This window comes from Eleginops maclovinus, chromosome 19 (assembly GCF_036324505.1).
Source record: "Eleginops maclovinus isolate JMC-PN-2008 ecotype Puerto Natales chromosome 19, JC_Emac_rtc_rv5, whole genome shotgun sequence".
NCBI classification, from domain to species: Eukaryota; Metazoa; Chordata; class Actinopteri; order Perciformes; family Eleginopidae; genus Eleginops; species Eleginops maclovinus.
In genome coordinates, this window is record NC_086367.1 from 2,569,577 (window position 1) to 2,587,153 (window position 17,577).

The 17,577-nt window shown below is 42.3% G+C and overlaps 1 protein-coding gene across 2 annotated transcripts in view; it reads right to left on the reverse strand.

Annotated features, from left to right (window-relative positions):
* syne3 (spectrin repeat containing, nuclear envelope family member 3) overlaps positions 1-17,577 on the reverse strand; it is a 78,593-nt gene that overhangs the window by 13,506 nt on the left and 47,510 nt on the right. For both annotated transcript variants that reach the window (XM_063908704.1, XM_063908703.1), the window contains exons 12-16: positions 14,329-14,490; positions 7,115-7,287; positions 2,937-3,339; positions 1,254-1,397; positions 299-478 (exon numbers count right to left, since the gene is read on the reverse strand). In XM_063908704.1, coding sequence (XP_063764774.1) covers positions 299-478; positions 1,254-1,397; positions 2,937-3,339; positions 7,115-7,287; positions 14,329-14,490 — 1,062 coding nt within the window. The remainder of the gene's footprint in view (positions 1-298; positions 479-1,253; positions 1,398-2,936; positions 3,340-7,114; positions 7,288-14,328; positions 14,491-17,577) is intronic.

Below are 17,577 nucleotides of genomic sequence, written 5' to 3' on the forward strand. Positions count from 1 at the left end.
ATATTTGTCTGTGTCTTGTTACAAAGAAGCCTCACAGACCTCTTTGTTTGGTACAGATCCTACAGAAAACCCCTGCCTGGTATGTTAAGGATGTTTCAACAGTGGTCACTCCCTCTCATGACACATCATATCCCAATTTCAATATTAGTCCAAATAATCGCAATGATTATTATTTTCTTAATGAGCACAGCCTGAGATTATTCCTATTTAAGACGTTTGCGTTCGCACACAGAGAGCCTGGAAATAAATTCAGTGTGTATTGCAATGCAGGCAGTGTGTACACGGGTCAGACTCTTACCATGGCCCTGGTCCGGAGCTCCCCCACATCCTTCAGTTTGGACTTGTAGAGCATCCAGCGGTAGCGCAGCTCCTCCAGACCCACATCTTCTGCTGATCCAGAGCCAGCCTGAGCGCTCTGTCTCTCCTGCAGCAGCAGCTGGAAGTGCTCCTGCCCCCAGGACAGCCCTGCTCTCAGAGCCTGCAGAGGACAGAGAGTGAGCCGTACCACTATAACAGGAAACACCTGAAGGCAACACAACTTTACAACAGGAGTCAACGTGGAGGAGCTTTCAGCTTCGTGTGAGGCTACTGCTTATATATTAACACGTGGGCCATGCATCACCAGGGTTAACCTGCTTAACTGATACGGTAGATAGGTTAAATACCCAGTGGTAACAAGTACATTTACTCAAGTACTGTTCTTAAGGAATTTTGAGATACTTGTACTTTACTATTTCAATGTTTTGCTACTTTGTACTTTTACTCCACTACATGTATTTAATCCCTTTAGTTACTTTACAGATCTGGATTAATGATGGTAAATATAATCAGCCCTTAAATCAGACTTTAGTTCACCTGGAGTAAGTCAGCAGCTACCCTGCAGTATACAAAGCCATTAGAACTAGCTGCACCTTTACCAGCTCTGAGAACACTTTAATGATCAATAATTATAAAACATATCAGAGATATTATTCTGAAATGGACCAATCAAACAATGACTATTACTACTTTTACTCAAGTACAAGATCTGAGTACTTCTACTTTTACTCAAGATCTGAGTACTTCTACTTTTACTCAAGTACAAGATCTTTAAGAAAAAATTGTACTTAAGAACAGCACTTGAGTAAATCTAATGAGTTAATTTACAGAATAATTACGCTTATTGAACAATCAGCAGCATTTAAACATGTTAAACCAATTCAACATGTAAAACAACTGTGTGAAATCAACTGTTAATATTATAAGTCCCTCACGGTGAGCGTGTCCTGTCTGGTCTTCAGGTCCTTGGCGCTGAGTTTGGCCCCTCTGCTGCTGGAGATCCCTGACAGGAGAGCACTCTCTTTGGACAGCCAGGCCTCAAACTCCTCCCTCCTGGAATGGTACTGTCCTCCGCCTGCCTATAAACCCCAAACACAACTCATGAAACCCCTGCTCAGAGCACACATCCACAGGTAGGCAGGTATTCTGTGTCCTCACTGAGTTGGAGTGGCAGAACTGTGAACACATCCATCAGGCGGAGGCTGCCTCAGCTATTACCTGTCACCACGTTTCCAGGCTGCTTTGTTTTCCCCTCACATATTATGTCATTTCATTTCCAATTCTTCTGCTAGACAAGTGCAATATGTGTGCACAGGTGATAACAGCCATTCAGAGCACAACAAATCAGGACACACTCATCACCTCTGCAGTGGTTTTATTTGAAAAGAGTTGGTGATATTTATCCTTGGATGTGTCTTGAGGAAACAGTCATTGTGACCGAAATATGCTTTTAAAATATCTATCAGTGGAGGGTTGATAAATGTGTTCAGGACTTTTTTCTTTATCGAATCTTTGAGGGAATTAATTCCCTGCACCATGAAGGAGACAAACCAAATAATGTGTCTTCTATTCATCAGGCAGTCTGTAAATATACAGAATAAACTCCAGGCTGATGCCTAGCAGCTGCATGCATAGTAAGCTTTGAATTAACGTTGTTCCTTCTCTTTTGGACTTATTCTACCCTCATTAAGCTGAGATTGATATTTGAATAGACAGATTGTTGTTTCAAGTTGCTTGCCTAACTATCCAAATGCTCACTTCTCTGTCTGTTAGGAAACTGGATGGAGGCAGAGCTTCACCAATTATTTGTTCTACACAGATTTGACAAAATTGTTCTGCTGCTGACACCGAGAGAGGAGAGGCAGCAGCACCCCCCCCCCCCCCCCCCCCATATAAGCATAATCATTTATTGCTATACATTAGCTGCTTTTATGTTTACTTTATTCTCTTAGATTTTTAATGACTATGTTTTTAAATGTGTCATGTGTTTCTGCTGCACTATTTCTAAATGTTCAGATTGTCTTTGATTCTTGTAAAGCAGCTAGAAACACATTTGAGCGGCTGCAAACTGTTAATTTTATTCATTCAGATCCTGTTGGGGCCAGATTGCCCTTCCACTGTAGTGGTGAAAGGGGGATATATAGGGGGTGACATTGGCAGAAATGCTCCACTAGTCGAACCCGCTACTGAACTATCTGGTAGCGACTGTAACACATTTGGGTACCACTTCACAATAAGACTTGATTTTTAATCAAAACAGGAAGGGATGAACAGTGGAAGGTCATTACCTGAGCTGAAGGACCTTCTTCAAACGAAGGATTATAAAAACACACGCTTGTTTGAGGCTAAAAATGCTGATATGAAACCTGCAACGTACGGTTGCTTAACCAATACACTAGAGTCTTGATGTAAGCTCCCAATTAAATGTTGAATTTAAGTCAGCTTTATGGGGTTTATATGTGTGTAAATGTGGCTCTGATACTAGCCAGTGCCCCCCCCCCCCCCCTATACAGTCACCTGCCTTACAGTGTCCTGGTCACAGTGTCTCTAGGCTTCTGTTGTACACCAGTACAGCTGAGTTAGAATAAGGGTGAAAGCCTGCCTTCACCAGCACTGACCTTTATGGTTAAAGCTGCTCCTCTGTCTGCGGCCCCTGCTGATTTATCACTGTGGGGGGGGTCTGTGGATCCTTTCTGTCCGGCTCTGCTGTAAACACTCCAGGCAGAAGAATCCACGGTGTCTCCGATCTGTCCTCTGTCCTCTCCTGTGCTGGCTGAGCTGAGTGCGTTGTCTTGAGCGAACAGGAGGAGGTGACCGTCACCGTGATGGCTCTGGATCAGCCCCCCCTTCACTGCTTCCCCCAACCCTCCTGTCTCTCCCTCCAGGTTTACTCCTCTTGCAGACCCAAAGCTAGCCATGGCCCCCCGCACTGTGAGCGGTGATGCGATGGAGGGGTCTGCAGAAGGACCTCCAATGCTCCATGAGGCAAAGTCTGTCTGGTGTCTGGAGCTGTTCACAAGCCTGGAAACACAAAGGAAGAAGCTGGAACTCTGGAGCTGATGTCTCTGAAAACTGAGGGCTTGATTCCAATTCTACAAAAAAATGATCTTTACATTCAACACCTTCATACCTGTCCCAATTCTTCTAAATAACAGCATCAGGTGGTATTGAAGTCAAAGGAATATGAAAGGCCTTGAGAAAAATATCAAATGCATGACCTGTATGCAGTGTTGTGCGTGAACGAGTTCAAAAGAACGCGTTCATTGAACACGCTCATTTTTTCGTGAACGTTGAACTGAACGCAACACATTTTTCAATAAAGAACTTGAACGTGAATTAGTTCACATTATGTGTCATGAACGGCAGACATCACTGTAAATGAACGTTGGCATTTGTTTTCCATTGAAAACTGTGTGACATCTGTTTTCTCTTTTGAAACGCAACGAGAGAGAAAGTTCCTCCCTCCTGTAGGTGCCGCTTAAATCATGTATCAACGCAGAAATAGTTTTGGCACTGTATGCGCAATGCATTGCGGGCAACGTAGTGTCCGGCTGAGAATAGTTGAGTTGAATAGTTGAAACGTACTGGCTTCCGCACGACGTTACCCATGATGAATTGCAGCAGAGCGGCTTAGGCATAGCAACGCCGAGAGCGCGGAGGGCTGGAGGCTCGAGAGAGAGAGAGAGAGAGAGAGAGAGAGAGAGAGAGAGAGAGAGAGAGAGAGAGAGAGAGAGAGAGAGAGAGAGAGAGAGAGAGAGAGAGAGAGAGAGAGAGAGAGAGAGAGAGAGAGAGAGAGAGAGAGAGAGAGAGAGAGAGAGAGAGAGAGAGAGAGAGAGAGAGAGAGAGAGAGAGAGAGAGAGAGAGAGAGAGAGAGAGAGAGAGAGAGAGAGAGAGAGAGAGAGAGAGAGAGAGAGAGAGAGAGAGAGAGAGAGAGAGAGAGAGAGAGAGAGAGAGAGAGAGAGAGAGAGAGAGAGAGAGAGAGAGAGAGAGAGAGAGAGAGAGAGAGAGAGAGACCAATGACGAGAGTGAGAGAAAGCGCTGCGATTTAAAAAAAAAAAAAAAACAAGATGGCTAGTGGAAGTGATGGCACGGAGACGGACTCCGATTCTCCTCACGAACATTTAAAACAATTTTACACTCTTGCAAACCAAGACCCCGACGGCAAAAATCTTTCCTTCCTGTGTAAGATGTGTCCACCTGCGCAGCAAAAACAAGTTAGGACATCGACAACGTCCTTCTCGAATTTGAAACGGCACATTGAATTAAAACATCCATCCAGTGTGAATGCAATTCAAGAGTTTTGCTCATTTCATACACACACATAGGTATATATAATATCATATATATCAAATAATATATTCATATTTCATATTATATATTCTTTATTTAATTGAATGCTAGTAGATTTCATTGCACTAAGTATAGAACTGGTCTATCTTGTCTGTATTGCTACAAGTTTCAGCACCTGTTAAGAAACCAACAATAGCAGTGTTATGAGCAAATGTCTACAATGAACAGTTTCAAAGAACGTATAGTGATTTCTAGCTCGTAGTGTGAAAAAAAGTAGTTATTTGAATATCTCACGAAAAAAGTGAAATGAACTGAACTTTGAACTAGTTCAGAATTACAATTGTGAACTTTGAACGTGAACTGTTCACTTTGAGCATGTATGAACTGAACTTGAACTAGTTCAGAAAAGCTGTGAACTGGCACAACACTGCCTGTATGTAACAATTAAAAAATAAAGCATATTAAAAATGTTTTTTAAATGCCTAAAATTATTCTAAAGTTGTCCTTTTTGAAATAGTAATAATAATAAATATAATAATTTATTTCATAATGCGGTTTAAAGGTGCTCAAAGACACTCTGCAGAGATACAAAATAAACTAAAAGTGAGTTACAACATTTCACACAAGGTCATTAATCGCACATTCAAAGATGTCCTATTTGTTTATTATTTGCCCTACCTGTTCGATTTCTTTTTGTTGTCTGTCCTTAGACCATGTAAAGCGGCCTTAGGTCCCTTGGAAGGCGCTATAAAAATGTAATCTATTATTATTAGTGTTTTGTGAAGATTTGCCTTCTTTAAAAATAAATGTGTTAAACTTAATAACATAGTGATAATCAGCTAGTAATGATTGGTCCTAATCAAGAAAGTCAATGAGTGAGACCACACGGACGCTGCACAGAAGATGTTTTGTATTCAATCGCTCGGAGCGTTTCTGTTCCCAGAATATAAATATATCAGATGAGTCATATTCATCATATTCCCGATGGTTATAACCCCACATGATGCAGTACTAATGCTCTAAGTGGACAATGTAGGAGCCTAAATGCTTATTTAGCCTGAGTTCACCATCTCTGTGTCAGAACACATTTGGAATTGCTTAATGTTTCTGGAGATTGCCTGCTGGGGGGGTTGAATGGTATCTAGTTGTTATATGCTGGGGTGTGGTTGACAGAGAGGGTGATATGTTTTGTGACACTCATCTCAGTCATAGTGATGAGCTAACTTAGCCTCTCAGCGACGTTATTTATTGGGAGTTTTAGTCGCTACAGACCTATTCAGCTTATTGGTACCATCCTTGACCCTCGCTCTCACTTTCCTCCCTCACGTCAACCAGGTCACAAAAACCGTCTTCTTCCACCTCAAAAACATCGCCCGCCTCAGACCGTCCCTCCCATCCACCGCCGCTGAGACTCTCCTCCATGCCTTCATTACATCCCGACTTGATTACTGCAACATCATCCTCTCTGGTTCACCGTCTTACATCCTAAATGAACTACAATACGTCCAAAACTCCGCTGCCCGCATGCTCAGCTCCACCCGACTACATCCCCCCTATCCTCCACCACCTCCACTGGCTCCCCATCAAACACCGCATTGACTTCAAAATATTACTTCTCACCTACAAAGCCATCAACAACCTTGCCCCCCCCCCCCTCTACCTCGGTGGAGTATGAATATGTTTTTGAAAGAAAGGGATTTGCTTTATTTTTGTTTAGTGAGTTTTTTTTCCAAGTGATTTATTTAATTTCTTTGATTTTTGTTTATTGGTTTTAAAAATTAGGTTTTGGCAGAGGTGGTTTATTATTTTTATGTTTTTTATGATTTTGTGTAAGCTAAAATAAATATGTTTTATTAAACATACAGTTCCAGAAAAACTGAAGAGGCAACTCCAAATTGTTCTTAAATGTTTATCTCTACATGTATGGCATCCATCCCAGTGTCTGTTGAATTCCAACACAGAGAAATGTTGTCAGTATTTAGAGAATATAATAATAATAATTTTAAAAAACCATTAAACTCAAAGACATGAGAAAATGATAATACTGGAGTGGTCTCTTCATTTTTTCCGGGGCTGTATGTATTCTGTAAAAAGGCCTTCGCTGCAGCTCCCCCTCCCTCTGGAACATCTGAAAGGCCAACACTGTGGAATCCTTCAAAAAAATCTCTCAAAACTCACTTATTCACTCTAGCTTTCAATCTCTAATCAACTCCCTTCCCCCCCATTTCACTCCGCACTCTGAATAGGACTTTTGTTGCTTCTGTTTTGACCTTATGTAAAGCGTCTTTGAGCATCAGGAAAAGCGCTATATAAATGCTTTATTATAAGAATGATTCTGAATGAATTCAAATGCATGTTTAATGATTGAATTATTTTTTTTTGGGGTGGAACGTGCATGTCCTGTAGCAGGGTGACACGGAGAGACTCGCGTCATGTTTTGCCAAACGTACCAAAACTCCAAAGAACCAGTTCTAACCCCCGGCACTCACACCCTGAGTCTCTGTACCTGTGTAGGTTGAGGCTCATGTTTTTCAGGGCCAGCCAGGACTCCTGTTGGCGCTTGATGTCCCGCAGGATGTGGACCTGCCCCTCCTCTGACGTCCTCTCCAGGACCCCCTGAACCTGGACCTCCATCTGCTGCAGCTTGAGCTCCTTCTCTGGAAACTCTCCCAGCAATCTCTGAGGACACATGGAGGACTTTCATAACCACGGTGTTTGGAGAAAGCAGTTTTAAAAATCAATGTTTTCATCAGGCTCCATTTGTCATTCGTACAGCTTGAGATGAGCTCTGCATCATTGGACTGATCGTTTCTCAAAACTGACACATGATTTATTATTTTAACAGGAAATCTATACTGTCCATAATATACGCTGTGCTTTAGAGAAGTAAACATATTTGTGCATTAACTAAACAACAACCTACAACAGATTAACATAATCTAACTCAGCTAGTAGCTGACAGTGAAGGGCTTCAGATGCTTTTGGGTTTGGATTAGATTAGATTTATTTCGAATGTGGAAAACAATAATACAAAAAACAAAATAATAATAACAATAATCAAAGAAACAAGAGAACTATCATACTGTACAAACCTAAGCAGTATGAAATTGATTAAAACAAATAGTATTAACTTGCAAATTAAACAAATGATCTACCTGATTACACATCCGAAAACCTCACAAAATATTTATTTATTTACTTTAATGAGACAACTATTTGGTAGCCAATAGCAAATCAGTAGCTTTATTAAAAATTTGACCTTCAACAAGTCAACACAGAAACTAAAATGTTTGTGGTTGTCAAATGTTATTTACTACTAGTAGAAAATGAAGAACAAAACTATAGAAGACACCCAATTTAATAATTGTTATTATTACATGGCTTAGTTGAATACTCAATTCTGATTGGTCAATTCAGAACATGTGACACATTGTTAATCCAGTAGTACAGACCGCTGTCAAGGATTTATTGACCGTTGTTAAGGAGGATCAAGAAAGGGAAAGGAAACTTCTCACTTCTCTTAACTGGCATCCCTGCATCCCTCACTTGTGTGGAGAGACACAAAGAAACCACACGAAGAGAGAGGAAGCAAGGAAATGAGCTTTAACAGCAATGGGACGTCCTTTCCTCGGAGCATCACGTGAAGTGAGGTCCGTTTGTGATGACGCCGGTACAGATGCATTGTCTGACAGCAGCCAGCTCTATCCCCGTTTCATTCAAACACACAAACACCCCCCCACCTGACGCCTCTGTTAGTACACCTTTGTATCATTTGTTGTAGACCCAAATACATTAAATGAAATAAGAGCTCATTTTCAAAAAAAGATAAAAGCCATTCTTAAAAATGTGAAACGGAAAGCTGTTCCTGTGGACAGATACTCAATCTGTCTCTTTTCATTTTAATGCAGGGACGCTGGAAGTAGGGATGCTGAGAGTGCTGCAGCACCCCCTGGTGAAGGACTATTGCAACACTGCAACACTGACGTAGTAAATTAATCATTTTTATTTTCAACTTTCTACTTTTCAAAATAAAAACATTAATTTTCTACTTTTACATAATGGTGATATTTAATTTGGCAGTGGCGGTATCATGGTAGCTACAGGAACTGTACTACGAGTCAGAAAATAATTTCCGATTTTTTTAAAGATAGAAATGGCCATAAAGCCAAACAACAAAAGTCATCCTGCAACCAGGAGGAAAGTGTCCAGGAGAGCCCGTTGTCTTATCACTCTAGCACTGGCTGCAGCCCTGGGGAAGATGAACAACAGCTAATGCTGACTGTAGCCAGCAATAGTGCAGATAATGCTAACGTTACCACCTCCCCTGACTCTTGAGGATGCTTTAGGAACAAGTGGGTATGTACCTGATGCATATTGTTTTGGTGAAGAGCCTTTTCAGCCAACAAACTTTACATTCCCAGCCAGACGCTTTGGCAATGAATAATTATTTCGGTCGTTCAAGTCCGGGTGGTCATGGCTCCACTACAATACAGAAAAGGACACAGCTCTGTGCTTCCTATGCTGCTCTGCCGTCAAGAAGCGCCTTGTCGATGTAGAGAGGATGAGTGTTGGGAGTTTTGTCAGAGGAGGATTTTGCAATTGGCGAAAGGCAAGTGAGAAATTTAGCGAACATGAGAATTTACACTTTCATCTCGAAGCCGTACACAAACTAGCAGCCTTAAAGAGAACAGCAATCAGTGCAATGCTTTCACATGCTATCGCTAAAGACCAGATGACAGCGCAGACCGTTTTGGAGCTGGCCTTCAGATCTCTGAGGTTCCTAGCACGCGAGGGACTACTTATGAGAGGACAGGACCATCGTGGTGGTGTGTTTTGGCAGCTGATGCTTGAGAGAACGTATTCCCAACCTGCTGCACGCGAGTGGCTACTCAGACGGGACAACTGGATGGGAGACAACATCCAAAACGAAATTCTGGAATGATTAGCTCATGCTGTTCAGCGCAAGATGGTAGCAGAGACCTTAAGCTCCCCATACTATGGCTTAATTGCAGACGGAACAACAGATATAACATCACGTGAACAATGTTCGTGTCATTTGTTCTACACAGACCAACATTTCGCCCAGAAGTGCCAGTTTTGGGGATTCTACAATGCATCTGACACTACATCGGAAACTCTATTCCTGTGCATAAAAGATCTGTTTTGGGATTTTCCGGGGTCCAGGCGAGACTCGGAAGGGTATGTCCAGGATCCTTTTTCGTACGCTGTTGCAATCACTCCCTTGACCTGGTGCTGCGAGAGGTGCCGCTCATAGCTGACACACTCCAGTTTGTACAAAGCATATCTACTATCATCAGAGAATCCACCAAGCGGAAGACCATTTTTGAGTCTTTTTTCGGCGACGAAGTGAGGTGCAACCTTCTTGGGTTGTGTCCAACAAAACGGTGTGTCAGAGCCAATGCCATATCCAGGGTAATACGTTCTTTAGGCGCAGTTCTCCAGACACTCCAAACGCTCAATCAAGACCGCAGCATTTGCGGTGAAACAAGGTCAAAGATCTCTGGGCTTCTGAAACAAGCGCAAAAAGGCAAAACGATGTTCGGCCTTCTTTGCTCCGAGTCACTCTTTACTCCGTGCGAAGCTGTGGCCAAAGTGCTTCAAGCTGAGGACTCAACCGTCGCTGGAGTGCCATAGAATGTATACGGACCCTTAGAGAGCCGTACGCACCGATAATGCTGTGGAGGAAATGCTGAGAAAAACCAGCGCATCAACAGCTGTACACAACCTCAGGATGCCTGATCCCAACAGCCGGGTTAGCAAGACACCGTCCAGATTTCGCAGCACAACAGAGGCTGAGGATATTGTTCCAGCAAAAGGAGTGGCGTCTTGGAGAAGAGATTTTTTCGAAGCGCTTGACCTTGTGAACTGTGAACTAGAATGCCGGTTTGATCAGAGTGGCATGGCAACCGCAGCACTTAGGGAGGCCACAGTGCTTGCTGCCACAAAAGGCTCAGTTGGCACAGAGGTAGACCTTTGCTCTCTCAAGTTGCCAGAAAATATAGATGTGCCTGGTCTCCATATGCAACTACGGATGCTGGGGGGGCTAATGCAACAGGAGAACTTTTCAAGTCTTAACGACCTTGCGATGTACATGTCTAACCTACATGTCCAAACAAGAACGCTTTTCAAAGATGTGGAATCTCTCCTCCATCTCTGTCTTTCTCTGCCCGTTTCTGTGGCTTCATCAGAGAGGTCGTTCTCGGCACTCCGCCGCCTAAAGACTTGGCTTCGTAACGCAGTCAGTCAGAGGAGACTAACGCACCTGGCCCTGCTGCACATGCACCAGGATATCCTGGACACGCTAGACATCCATGCCCTCATGACGGATTCATCAGCACCACCCCAGAGGGCAAGACAACCTTTGGAGTTCTACCATCAGGTAGGCAATGCTTTCCTGAGGCCAGGTTTGGTCTTGGTTACAATTTGCTTAGCTGGTAATGTGGTTGTGCTGCTCGATTCGTTGTGTTTTTAGTTTCCCGTCTCATTTGTTATCAGGCTATTTTAAGAAATGTAGTTAGCTAATTGCTCATGTCTTGTTTTACTTTGTAGTTCTGTGAATGAGCGCAAGAGAAGGATGGCTGTTCATGCTGCAGCTGCTGTTGTGTGTGTGTGAGTGTGAGTGAGTGAGTGAGTGAGAGACGAGAGAGAATGTCGCGTATAACGACAGACCTGGATTTGCCTGTTGGTAAAACAGTAATCAGTCAACTCGCTCAATAAATGCACTTATTAGGAATAAGGTCTGTGTGTCTCACTAAATGTATACAGTAGGCTATACTACACGCTGGCCATCTGATGTACACAAAACTATTGTAATGTTATGATGACACGACGTGTCGTTATAAGATAGAGCTAATTTAAGTAGCCTATTGTAAGTTGTAGCATAATATTGAATCTGGCTCATTTTTTGCTCCGTTGCGCTGCGTTTGGTGTGACGTCATTGTCACCAGGTGACGTCACTCAGCACCCCCAACTCTGAATGACTTCCAGCGTCACTGTTTTAATGTGTTCATAATAAAAATGAAGATCATGAAAAATGTTTCCAATAAATGAATAAACAGATTTATTCCACTTTGTAGTTCAGATATGATACATTAATTGAAACAAAACACTGTATAGACTGAGAGGAGTGATTCCCTTGAGTTTAATGTCTTCACTCCGCTGTTAAACTGCTCTCAGGTTAAGAAGCATCAGATCAGTGACGCTATGCAACGTCCTATCAGTGACGGATACACAGTAACGGGGTGGGGTGAGTGGCTGAGGATTTCACCGGAGGAAGGTCTGGTGGTTCCTCGGTTATCGCTCCTCGGTCCTCCGGAACAAATAAGCTCCATGGGACGCTCCTCAAGATGGCGCACACAAATCAACTTCCGGTGAGACCGAGGAGCGAGGAAATGACAAATAAGAGAAGTGAGATCTTCCCATGGTCTGGGCTCTGCAGTGTTAACGGACTTGTTAGTGGATCAGAAACTGTGAACAGACTTGAACAGTTAGAAAACTTTGATCAGTGCTGCCGCAAAGTCGTTGCTGTCACAGTTCCAGCCGTTGGTGCGCCGTGGAACAGATTTTTTTTTTCTTAGCGAAAGAAATACGATCAAGATCCTCTGCTTCGCGCCTGGCTCCCTGATCAGCCTGTCGGGTGTTCTTTACCCCATAACGACAGTCTCGCTGCACATTATCCCTTCCATAACATTTGCTAGTAGTTTCCTCTCTTTCTTTACATGAATTGTCACTCAATGTATAAGCTCAGGAGGAATTAAGTGTTACTTTAAGAATACATAACGTTCTTCATGGGAAGACCATGACTCCTTTTATGGTTCTACTGTAGATGAGCAATGTGTTAACTTGTTACAAATAGTCAGAGGTGATCTATATTGAGCATTTCTTGACATTGAATGTTCATCTGCAGTTGTCTGAAAAGGTGCTGGTAATATTTGTTCTTAAAGAGTACTGAAGTAACATATCACATGACATGGTTAAAATACATGTTAATGTCAAACACAGGATTGTGTGTTTGTGAAGATATTTGCTGCGCCCATTTGTATGTTTTTGTTGTTGTTTGTGAGCACTAGATGGCACAATTGGGCACTGGGTATTTAGGTGACCTCACCTGCACGGGTGATTGGAACTGGAACAGCTTTTTGACTTAAAGGTTGTCTTTTATCCATAAATATGTGTCCCCGGTGTGTAAGGAGACTCACAAAGTGTCAGAAAATACAACCCTCTCTCTTTTCCTCCTTACCCACATCTCTAAAAATGGGGGTACAAACGAGCTGATCCAGATCCAGCTGTTCCTCTCCTTGCTTCCTCAACTCCTGCGCTCTTCCATCCCTATGCCCAAACCCATCTGTCCCTTAAAGTCAACAAACATTTTAATGAAGGTATTTCCTCAAATAACTTCCCATCTAGCACATATTTCACAATAAAAACCTAAATATATAAAACAAAGGGATTATGTAATATATATAAAATAAAGGGATTATGTAAATGAAATTCTACAGGGCTTTTAATCTGGATTCCTGTGGGAGTTCAGGTCTTCCTAAGGTTGTACTGACTGTCTTAAATTGACTTCCACATGGGTGTCATGTCCAGCTTTTCCTCGTGCTGTATCTGTATTCCTCTACGTCTCCAAATAAGGGGTGACAGGGCTGCTACTCATGCCACTTTCTGTGCGGTCTCTTTAGCCGGTGGGTTCATAGAGTGACCACCTAGATGCTAATTGGCCACTTGAGACGGGGCAGCAGACCAAATTGAAGGCAGGAGAGCTTCTGTTTCTGAGGAGGAGTGCTGTTGAATTGCTGTAGGCAGCTGATTTGCTCGCCTGATCTGCTCCACCTGCTGTATGAACCTGAGGGAGCAGACCTCCGGTTTTACAGAGCAGTTGGAGCAGCCCGGGGCTTCAGATTTTTTTAAAAGCCTCCATGAGAAGAGAGCAAGTGACCCATAATCAATGCAGTAGGGCTGTGCAATTAATCAAATTTTGATCGTGATCGTGATTTACAAAGTGATATCTGCGCCCCTTGGCAACACAACAAACTTATTCAATCACCTCAAACTTAAGCACAAAGTCGCTTACGACGAATTAGTAAAGAAACAAAAAGACAAGGCCACCACCCCCACGACATCAACACAGACGTCGATTTCAAACACACTGTATAATGCGACTCACTATCCATCGAATTCGGTTAGGCACAAGAAAATCACAGCTGCCATTGGATATTTTTTAGCTAAAGATATGCACCCTATCTGTACAAGGGTGAGGGTTTCAAGAAGCTTGTCCAAACTTTGGACAAACGTATGCGTTGCCATCTCCGCACCATCTCAGCAGTGGTTCTGCCAAATATGAATGAAAAATGTCGAACAGTAGGCCTATCTTTTTAAGGGGAATTTTGAAAATTCTCAGTTACAGGGTGGGTTTTCTTTGGGGAGAAATGCTGAATAAATGCGTTGTGTTTTCAAACTTAAAAATAATCGTTTGAATAATCGTAATTTCAATATTGACCAAAATAATCGTGATTATGATTTTTTCCATAATCGAGCAGCCCTACAATGCAGCATTGTTATTAAAGAATGGAAAAGGTCACGCCTCGTTTAATGGTATTTAAGTTCTTTTTCTATTTGAAACTAAAATCATAATTCATTCAGAGTTTTTTTTGTTCTAAAAAAACATGGCTGTATATCTTGGGACGCACATGCACACACCTCGGCTTCATGCTGGCGGCCCTCGATGCTCCACTCTCCTGATTGGCTGTGGAAGGACTCCAGCTTCTGCTTCATGATCATCAGCCACTTCTCCATGTTCAGCAGGCTGTCGTGGAAGCTCTCATGGTCTGCGATGCTGTCCTCGCTCTCTGGCACCTTCAGCTGCACACAAACATCCGTCAGTGGAGGACAGACACATTTCACATCCATGCAATGCATTGAAAAAAAAACAGCAAACAGAAACTTTACATTACAGTAACAAAAACCAATGATGCAATGCCCGTTCAACAATTGAAATTTGATATATTTTAGATAAAGTTACAATAATGTATTACTTTTTGCTGTAACGCAGTAATATAACGCATTATTAATGACATGTGAGTAATATCATACCCGTTACAATTCTCAGTAGCGCAGTTACAACACATTTCAACCCGAAATTAGGTTTTGTTTTCTAAGAAATCACAAACATCGCGAGACATTCCGACACCAGAGGAGCAATTGTGCAGATAGAATAGTAACTCAGTAAGCCTGTTTACTATTGATTTAGAGAGCTGCAGAAACAGATTCCACTTTTGCGACATGGAGAGCTGCAGGATCAGAGAAAAGACAGGAGTGCGGGCAGGCCGAAGCAAAAGAAGGTAACTGTCTCTCGGTCTGCTATGCTGCTTGAAACCAGAGAAGTTCAGAGACTCGTGGCAGAGTGTTGAAGATCTGCAGCCTCTGTCCTCTGTGGAATCGCCGGCTTTTAGAAAGCTTGTCAGCCAAATCCCCGTTAACACACCAATGATAAGGTGAGCTAACGTTGCCATAGAGACTCGTTCATATACAGCAGGTTACAGGGCCGTGCAGAGGCTCCACTAACATGTTGTTAATAACACACAGAGACGTCATGTTACCGGTATCACATATTATTCAGCCCACTTAAACAGAGCATGAGTTTAATTTCTAGCTCTTTTCTTAATGTTCAGCATGTACTGCCAGATAGAAAGACATTTCCCAAAGAGTTGGATAAAGCTGTCGTAGCTTTTGTGATTCTGACGGTGATTGATACATATGGGATTGGTCATGAGCCTTCACAGCGCCTATTAGAAGTTGTTAGGAGCCTTAAGGGCCGACACAGCTGTTATGCTATCCGACTTTGCCCTTAACTGGAGGTATAATCAGCTGCAATAAACTACATTTTAGCATTTAAAGCCATACTTTTGCAGTCATTCAGGTGAAAGTTAGGGATGCAGCGATACATCGACCAGACATCGGCACGGCCAAATGAGGTGACATTCACCAATGGCAGTCGCCGATGCTTTAATTATTTTTTCCCGCGTCCCGTCATAACGTCTGAAGCACCCGTAGTTTGCTTATATAGAAAAAACATTAACTAAGGAAAAAAAAAGACCAACATGTCGGCAGTGTGGGACTGTTTCACTGTTTCACCCAGAGATCTGTGATTTACTTACAGACTAAGTTGTTGGTACCCTTTCGTTAAAGAAAGAAAAACCCACAATGTTCACTGAAATAACTTGCGACTGACAAAAGTAATAATACATAAAAATGTATTAAAAATACTGAATGAAAATCAGACATAGCTTTTGAATTGTGGTTCAACAGAATCATTTTAAAAAACTAAATAATGAAACTGGCCTGGACAGAAATGATGGTACCCTTAATTTAATATTTTGTTGCACAACCTTTTGAGTCAATCACTGCAATCAAGCGACTTTTGTGACTCTCAATGAGACTTCTGCACCCGTCGACAGGTATTTTGAGCCACTCCTAGTTAACAAACTGCTCCAGCCGTCTTAGGTTTGAAGGGTGCCCTCTCCAGACTGCATGTTTCAGCTCCTTCCACAGATATTCAATAGGGTTTAGATCAGGGCTCATAGAAGGCCACTTCAGAATAGTCCAACGTTTTGTTCTGAGCCGTTCTTGGGTGTTTTTAGCTGTGTGTTTTGGGTCACTATCCTGTGGGAGGACCCATGACCTGCGACTAAGATCAAGCTTTCTGACACTGTGCAGCACATTTTGCTCCAGAATGCATTGATAGTCTGGAGATTTCATGATACCCTGCACAGATTCAACACACCCTGTGCCAGATGCAGCAAAGCAGCCCCAGAACATAACCGAGCCTCCTCCATGTTTCACAGCAGGTATAGTGGTCTTTTCTTTTTTCGTTTAGCGTCTGTAAACATAGAGCTGATGTGACTTACCAAAAAGTTCTAGTTTTGTCTCATCTGTCCAAAGGACATTCTCCCAGAAGCTTTGTGGCTTGTCAACATGCATTGCGGCAAATTCCAGTCTCGCTTTTTTATGATTTGTTTTCAACAGTGGTGTCCTCCTCGGCCATCTTCCATTAAGTCCACTTAATCAAATCCACTGGTTCAAACAGCGGCGGATGGTGCGATCTGACACTGACGTACCTTGACCTTGGAGTTCACCTCTAATCTCTTTGGAAGTTGTTCGGGGTTCTTTGGTTACCATTCGTATTATCAGTCTCTTCAATTTGTCATCCATTTTCCTCAGCACAGTGACTACTTTTCACCCTTTTAATAGGCAGACTGACTGATTACAAGTCTGAAGACACTGTGATGCTAATTACAGGACACACCTTAGTTTAACCTGACCCTGTGGTCAAATTATTTTCAGACTTTGTAGGGGTACCATCATTTTTGTCTGTTCATTATTTTCTTTTTTTAAATGATTCTGTTGAACCCCAATTCAAAAGCTATGTCTGATTTTTATTCATTATTTTTCAATACATTTTTATGTATTATTACTTTTGTCAGTTTCAAGTTATTTCAGTGACCATTGTGGGTTTTTCTTTCTTTCACAGAAGGGTACTAACAATTGTATCCACGTCTGTATGTAGATTAACTACATTATTCCAAAGGTTACAGTATCTTGGGATAATAACACGGGAGTTATAAACGGAGCGCTCTTTTTTCCTCTCTCCCTCTCCTGACCCAGTAATGAGTGATCCGACAGTAAAGAGCAAATATATTTATCACTAGTTTAGGTAGATTCAGAGGTAAATAGCGTGATAGGTCTAACTCTAAACGTGTGTTTTGCTCCGCTCACCGGTCCCCTCACAGTGGCCAGAGCTGCACATGATCCGGGGAAGCTGCGTACTTTCTAAACAGCGTACTATAATAACGAACTTGCTCAGCCGTTAAAACTGAAACCATTTTGCCAGAACAATGATTTATTTTTCCTGGCAGAGAGTGGAATAACAACATTAAAAAATCGACACTG